The sequence below is a fragment of the Carex rostrata genome, chromosome 30 (genome assembly GCF_964058835.1).
Source record: "Carex rostrata chromosome 30, lpCarRost1.2, whole genome shotgun sequence".
NCBI lineage: Eukaryota > Viridiplantae > Streptophyta > Magnoliopsida > Poales > Cyperaceae > Carex > Carex rostrata.
This window is the reverse complement of record NC_135947.1, coordinates 2199402-2207895: the sequence shown is the minus strand read 5'-3', so window position 1 is coordinate 2207895 and position 8494 is coordinate 2199402. Positions and strand designations below refer to the sequence as shown.

The 8494-nt window shown below is 31.8% G+C and overlaps 1 protein-coding gene across 1 annotated transcript; it reads left to right on the top strand.

Annotated features, from left to right (window-relative positions):
* The first annotated feature begins 7524 nt into the window (after positions 1–7524).
* LOC144546785 (putative glutathione S-transferase GSTU6) lies at positions 7525–8494 on the top strand. The gene is made up of 2 exons (XM_078295335.1): positions 7525–7886; positions 8035–8494. The coding sequence occupies exons 1-2, from the start codon at positions 7566–7568 to the stop codon at positions 8407–8409; spliced, it is 696 nt and encodes a 231-aa protein (XP_078151461.1). The 5' UTR covers positions 7525–7565; the 3' UTR covers positions 8410–8494.

Genomic DNA, 8494 nt, shown 5'->3' with positions numbered 1-8494 from the left:
AGTTCCTGAGCTGAGCTTGTAAAGTGATAGGTGCAGGATTGGGAATTTGAGACGGAGACGAAGACGAACAAAGGAGCGGATTAAATTTCTGATGAAAAGCTTATGCGCAGCCTTCACGAATTCGTATCCTCTGAGATATCTCAAACTTTGCGTGACTTTATGGAAAATCCCAACCGTTTAAATACACTCAGCACGAATCTCAAAGCACATCACCCCCGAATAGGCACCGGACACGTCGGTCACGCAAAAGTTGAGATACCTCAGAGGATACGCACTCCACCAAATTCTTCTCAGCTTTGATTTTTTTTTTTTTTTGAAGAAAGTGGAGTAAATACCGAAATTTGAGTTAGCATAGTGGCCTCTGTGCTACGGCTCAATATTCGAGTTTTCAAAATCCAAACGGTCGATCCGAACCGTTCATCTTATTCTCCATATTAATATCTGCTTGGAGACCAAATTTTACATTTTTCTGAATTTTTTTACTATTTATTAAGTATTTTACAAAATTGTTGATCCAACGGTGGCTGCACAAAACAGTAAAACCGTTGGATTAGCGATTTTCAAAGTGGCTTAATAAATAGTAAAAAAATTCAGAAAATTATAAAATTTGGTCTCCAAGCAGATATTAATATGGAGAATAAGATGAACGGTTCGGATCGACCGTTTGGATTTTGAAAACTCGAATATTGAGCCGTAGCATAGATGCCACTATGCTATCCATAGCAACCCAGCCTAACTCCCGAAATTTTTTCTTTGAAAAATATAATTGTTAGTAATTCTGAAAGAAGTGGATAACAAAAAAAAATTCTTACCACCACTCTCAAGGATAAGAATTTTATTTAGATTAATAAACATCTTTAGGCCAATTATTAATCAAATCATTGGATATTGCTAAAGCACATTTTCGATATATATATTTTTTTTAAATAGAACTAAATTTTGTGATTTCAACGAAACAAGCACAAACCAGTTGGATTTTACAAAAAAAAAAAAAAAAAAAACTCCATTGATCTCGGTAGAGGGAGAAAAACAGCTCCATCAATTTCACAAAGCATTTGAATATTATTTTTTATTTCTCCTTTTTTATAAAATCCAATTATTTTGTACTTGTTACGTTAAAATTATTTAAATTAGTTCTATTTAAAAAAAATCCACATTTTCACTTGCACTCAAAAGAATCATTCAAATTGTTTATTCGTTTTATTAAAACCAAAGAATTTTAAAGGATGAACAATTAAGATGCAATATTGATTTATTTACTCCATAATATACCGAATTGTATATAAATAAATGTCCAATCCAACCAATCAATCAATCAACAATCCTTTCAATCAACTAAGTCTAAATTTCAATGCTATTAGAACCGGACCGGACGTTGACCCGATAAAGCTCTGGTTTAACGGTTCACTGGTCAGACCGATGGTTCAACCGGTTTGACTGCTGATTTTTTAAATACTTACATATTTATTTATAAGATATAATAATTATTATAAATAATTATGTTTTATGTAATAAAATTTCCAATATACATATTAACAATGTACTATAAAAGTAAATTTATATATTAGAAATAATTATTTTTTATTAGAAAATAATATATCAATTGTAGCTCAAATGTAAAACTTATTGTTAGAATTAGTAAAATAATTAAATAAAATTTTATGAAATTTTTTTTTATCGAAGAAATTTTATATTTTATACTTCATAAATAAATTGAATAACTACATAGAAATTCTTTAGTTTTTGTGATCAAGTGAACCCCTAATGATCCATATTAGAATTAATATTTAGTTTATAAAAAAATAATATTGCAACAAATGTTGGATTATTCTTAAACACATAATTGTTTACAAAAGTATGTTACAAAATATAAATGACTACACAAAATTAGCCACAGAATAATACACATTAGATTTCACTTTTTCTCCTAAAAAGTTGTTCCATTTTCTCCTCAAAAGTTGTTCCTTTCCATTTAAAATTGAAAATAGTCATATGACAACAATGGACAAAAAACCAATATAAAACCGTTTTTTTTTTTTGCTTTTACTCCGATTTTTTATATAAAATCGGCCGGTTTAATTAAATATATCCGGTTCTATTGCATATCCGATCCAAATAGCGAACCAAACCGTAAACCTGTCTGATTCCGGTTTATTCCGGTCGAACCGGCCGGTCCGGTCTGGTTTTGATAACAGTGCTAAATTTAGGGCAGTTTCACTAAATTAGCTTTAGTGGAAAGACAAGTTGAAATTGAGAGACTCATGAGTATTTTAGATATACGAAATTGTGCTTGACTTATACTCTTTATATCTTTGAATTTATTACATTCAATACTTAAAGAAAGATTTGTTGCAAGCACACAACCGATCAATGTAGTACTTAGGGTGTCGAATCACAGTGAGTATGTGTAAAAACTAAGCTTGAACTTTATCAACTAATTTCAGAAAATGAAATAAAGTAAATTGGGGGTTTTATTATGTTAATTCTAAAGTTGGGTTCAATATTCGCAGAAAGGAGTTTTAAAACAATAAATGAAAATTAAACAAAAGAAAGAAATATTGGTTTGTTTTCAAGTTGAGGAGATCTAGAGGCATTCAGTCTACAATCCCTTGCTAATTCTATCTATTCGGTATTGTTTAAATTCATGTATAATTTGATGAGGTTTCTAGCGTACTTTGTCCTTAGAATAAATATTGATACAATTATCTTGGGTGGATGGTTTAATGTTCCTCAATATCTCCAGGAGTTTTACCCTGCCTAGTGGGATATTTAATACACAAGCTCCAAAACAAACATCAATATTTACCAGTGTTCTAAATAGCGCGCTATAGCGTTTTTGGACCCTAAACGCTAAGCTATGCATAATAACGCGCTATTTGAGCTACGGACGCTATAGCGGTAATAGCGGTTCGCTATAGCGCATAGCGTATAACGCAAATAGCGCCCGCTATGCAACATTTGATGTTTTTTTTTTCAATTTATATCAGCTTTAAAATAAATAAATGGTGAAGATATTGTTTAATTTTGATGAATATTACATTATATCAAATTTAGGTCCGCTATAGTAATTTTTTCATTTTGCTCTTGGTTTTTTTTTGACTGATGATAAATCAAATAAATAATTGCTAAATTATGGAAATTTTAGGGACTAACAAGAATTTCTTCAAGGATCATCTGTTTATTTTACTAGAAGTATGATTTTTTTTTCTTTTCAATTTCTAGGTTATTTTGAAATTTAAATAGAAAAAAGATAAATTATGTTATGATGTTGAAGATATTTTAAATAGAAAAAGATCGATAGTTTATGATATTAGTATTACTATAGATATTTTGAGTCACAATTTGGACTTTGTATTGGTTCAATATGAATATTATAATTTTTTAATCAATTTGATATTATTTATTGTTCTATGAGACTAAATAATGTTGATATTTAGTACAAATATATAATATAATTTTTATAAAAATAAAAAAAGTTATTTGGGATAGCTTTCGCTATAGCATCGCTATTCGCTATAGCTTTTTTTGGAGGCTCCCCACTATGACGCAATAAACGCTATTTAGAACCTTGATATTTACTCTAAGAAAGCTTAAAAATGATTTATAATTTGTGTTAGCCTTTGGAACAAATATTGATACAAATGCTTTGGGTGGATGGATTAATGTTCCTCAAATTCTAGGGCTATCACTACCTAGGGGGATATTTAAGTCATATGCTCCAAAGTATATATCAATATTTGTTCTAAAGTATCCTAATTAGGTTTTGACTTCAATTTAATACTTCACCAAACCCTAACCTTAATTTCTATAGTTTTGGTTTGGATATCAAAGTACAGTCGTTTCTAATTCAAGTCCTAAATGTTTATGGTTTCAATTAGTACTATCCTTACCTTGACCAATGCTAGAATTTAATAAACTAAAGCGGAAAGACACGATATAACATGATTTCAAGCTACTTTAATTCATTTGAACCTAACTAGGTGAACTATAATTCAAGTACTAATGAAATTCATAAAGAATAAATCACAAAAATTAACATCAAATCAAACAATCATCATAAACACTAAAATCCGAATAAAATAGAATTAAACAAGTTCATGTATTGACCTAAACCCCCAGAGAGATATCTACTCTCTCTTGGAGAGATCTATTACAAAAGTTGGCAAAAATAAGAAGAAATAAAATAAATAAATGATTACACTCTTTCTTGGATCAAAACCCTCAATCTTGCCGACTTCTTGCTTAGATCTTCTTTTTCTCCCTCCTTGAAAAGCTTCCTTGGCTGCAGAATTTTACGCTAAGTGTGTGTTGCCTTGAATGGGAAAGAATCCCCTCTTTTATAGCTAAAGACCATGTCCAATTTAGAGGCTAAAAGGTGGGGTTAGTGGGTGCTATATTTGGATTGTTTCCCAGACTGTCATGTCTAAATTTGGCTTTTAAAACGGGTCCTGAATTCGCCAGAAATAGAAAAACTGTCGAAAATGCATTTTTTTGGCTGTCTGCCGGTCCAGTGCGGATGCTACGGGCCGTACTAGAGGTGATTGCGTCCGCACTAGGCTCGGACTTTTTTTTTCTGTGAAGTGCTGAGATGCTGAAAATTCGTCTAAGTACTGAGTGCGTCCGCACTGGATCCCAAATTTCCTTTTTTAGTTTCTCATGTTGTAGATCTTCTTGCTAGCTTTCCGAAAAGTGGTCATATGCCCAAAACGGAGTTACGAGTCAAAAGTTATGGCCGTTTTAAGTTCAGGCTTCATTTTTGGCTGACCGCTACAGTGCGTCCGCACTGGATTCTTTTTCTTCTTTTTTTGCAAATTAAAATCAAGCAAACGCAATAACTTAATTTTAAGTGTATTCTATTCACTTTATATTCAAAATACAATATATTTGATGTTATTTCAAGATAAAAATTAGATCGAATATGTATATAATTTAGATTTATCAGAGGCTTGGGATCTAGCCGCAAAGCTACAAGAGAATGCTGATTGCCGAGCACATACAATTTAGTAGAAATATATTAATTCTAAATTTACAGTTTTTTACTCTTGAAAACTTCCAATCAACCAATCAACAATACCCAATCCTTTTAATTTAAAATTAGATAATTTAGTAGAAATTGATATTTCCTATTATCTCTGTAATTGACATTCAACTTACCACTTAGCTAGGTTGTATGTTTGCAACCGACTTTCAATTGAATATTAATTAATTATAAATTTAAAAGTGAACAAATGTATTGAAAATGTCAGAAAATTCCTATACTTAAAATACACAACAATAGACGTAGAAGGCCACTCAAGCGGAGGCCATTCATGAGAGAGGGAGGTCGCTGGAATTCTTAGGCCGTGCTTCAGAAGAGAGTAAGAGACTTTCATTAAAGAAAAGAAAATGGAGAGGAGGTGAAGAGCAACTGGACTGTAAGGTGACCTGAACTCCAGAAGTGGAGAAGTGAACAGGGAACAGAGAGAAACGGATGAGGACTGACACTGACACTGTTCGAAAATAACGACACTGTGTATTTTGCTGAAATTTGTTATTTTCAAATCAGATTGTACGAAATACTGTGAATGTATCGTCATTAGGTGTTTCTAAGCTGACAGAGAAGGGAGAAGAAAGATTTGGTCAGGTTAGATAATTGTGGGCAACGATAGTCAAGATGATTTTGATTCGTGTCCATTAGATTATATGGACGGTACATAGTGATCCAGTCAAAAATTGAGATATCTGAGAGGATACGGATTCCTACACCGCGAGGTTGAGATTTTATGCTCTCCATGTCTCTGTGGAAAGATATGCAATAAAATCGCTAGTCAAAGGAGTGCCTCAGTTAAGTATTTAATTGGAGCATTTAAACACATTAAATAACAATAATATGTGTTATGCAGGCATATTCAAACATGTCCAACAAGATTATCTCATTTTTGTTTTATATTTTTTTTACTCATTGATTAATAATGTATAGGATTCATAATATATTTACACATTATTTAACGTTTAATATATCCAGCAATTTAAATTGTCAAAGAAAAAAAAAATCATGCAAAGAGGATACATTATGTTAATAATAAATTTATGTGGAGTAATCCAATACCTCATGATTTTCATACTTCATCATGTCTTACATTTTTTTTTTCAAAGTTCAAACTGTCGATCTGAACCACTCAACATGATACGCATACTAAAATATTCATTGGGATGAAATTTTATAATTTTTGAATTTTTTTTAATATTTTTTAAGATAAGTACAAAATCACTAGTTCTGGACCGTTCAAAAATAATGATTTTCTATTTATTTTAAAAAAATATTAATTTTTTTTTCTAAAAATAATAAAATTTCATCCTCAAGCATATTTTAGTATGCATATCATGTTGAGCGGTTCAGAGCGACAATTTAAACTTTAAAAACAAAGATATAAAATATGAGGTATGAAAAACATGAGGTATAGGAACTAGGGCTGTACAAAATTACTCGAACTCGCAACTTGCTCATAACTCGTTCGTTAATGGCTCGCTTTAACTTGCTCATTTACAACTCGAGTTGGCTGACTCGTTTAATAAATGAGCTAAATTTGAGCTGAGCCCAACTCGCTCATTTATAACTCGAGTTACACAACTCGCTCATTTATAACTAAACTTATGTACTAAATTGTATGAAAAATTGTTGGATTCTAAGTTGTTGTTTGCTTTGAGTTGACATATTATCTCTATGTTAGATTGTTTGTATTTAGATAAACTTATACTAGGCCATTTCAATCGTTTGTGTATAGATAAACACATATTAGTGTACAACAATACCTAAGAATTTGATTGGTTAAACGAGTTATAAATGAGTTGCGAGTCAACTCGAGTTGATAAAGAGTTGAGTTCAAGTTGGCTCTACAGCTCGTTATTACCATCCCAACTCGAATTGACTTGCTCGTTTATTAAATGAGCTGAATTTGAGTTGAAGATAACTCGCTCAAACTCGGCTCATTTACAGCCCTAATAGGAACTCACTAAATTTATTTAACAAACTTTGGCAATTAAATGAATGATTATTAAAATAACAAATGTATGATTATAGATGTATTATCATTATTTTTAATACATGGTCTATTAAACTTAGTGTAATGAAAAACTAAATTGTCACGCATTAAGTACAGTATTAACTGTTCAACTTTCTAACACTTGATTAGTGCTTCAATAATACTTATTGCAATATATCTAATATAAAATCTATGCAAAATAAAAAATATTATTTATTTTTAATTTCATAATTAACTTATTGATTGTCATAATTAATTATCAAATAAATATAAATGTCAATAAAATTATATATCTAATAACTTGATCCATCACCCAAAATCTTAAAGAAACAATACTACATCTTTGTAAACACAAAACCAGCCCACAACAGAACCCCACTCTGTTATGGATGCAAGGAGGTGTCCTCATTGCTGACGACATATCAATAATAAATTCAACACTTGGATTATGATCTTTTGTTGGCAGTCAACACTTCTACCTTATTTAAGCCCCTGCCTACCAACACGGAGAGAAATCATATCAATTTTTCAAAAAGAGTGAAAATGGCAGAAGGTGATCTAAAATTATTGGGGACATGGCCTAGTCCATTCGCAATCAGGGTAAGAATGGTGCTAGAACAAAAGGGGCTGAGTTATGAGTACCTTGAGCAGGATCTTAAAAACAAGAGTGAGCTTCTTCTCAAACACAATCCGATCCACAAGAAAGTGCCCGTACTTATCCACGGAGATCAAACTATTTGCGAGTCGTTGGTGATTTTGCAATATATTGATGAGAACTGGTCTGGTATCGGATCTCCTGTGCTTCCTGCTGATCCTTACGAACGCGCAGTTGCTCGCTTTTGGGCATCGTATATTGACAATAAGGTACTTCAATTTACTTTTTTTTTTATTTCACAATTAAACGCAATATAAATTAAATTAAATTCTATAATATTAACAAAAGTTATATGACTGAAGATGAATTCCAAAATTAACAAATGTATCATGTTTTTTTTTTTTTTTATCTATGCAGTTCTTCTCTTCATTGGTTGGTATGCTTAAGGCTACGACAGAGGAGACAAAGGCGGAAAAAATTACGGATACACTTAGTGCGCTAGAGCAATTAGAAGATTTCAAGAAATGTTATGCTGGGAAGCTCTTCTTTGGTGGTGACTCTATTGGTTTTGTTGATGTAACTTTGGGTTGCCAGATAACTTGGGTGAAGGCAGCAGAGAAGATATTGGGAGTGAAACTACTTGATGAGACAAAAATGCCATTACTCGTAGAGTGGGAAAAACGCTTTCTCGCTGCGGATTTCGTGAAGCGCGTTATCCCGAGTGTGGAGAGGGTAGAACAGCATGTGAGAGTGCGTCGAGCCACCATATGGAATGTTACCTCGGTTAATTGACACCTTTTGGTATAAAAATGATTGTTTAATAATAATTGGAATATGTATGCATGCGTCTTTAATGGCTGATCGAGTCTTCCCCTTC

Coding starts and splice junctions, on each gene's coding strand:
- LOC144546785 (XM_078295335.1), top strand. CDS start 7,566: ATGGCAGAAGGTGATCTAAAATTATTGGGGACATGGCCTAGTCCATTC. Junction 7,887..8,034: donor CATCGTATATTGACAATAAG/GTACTTCAATTT, acceptor TTATCTATGCAG/TTCTTCTCTTCATTGGTTGG.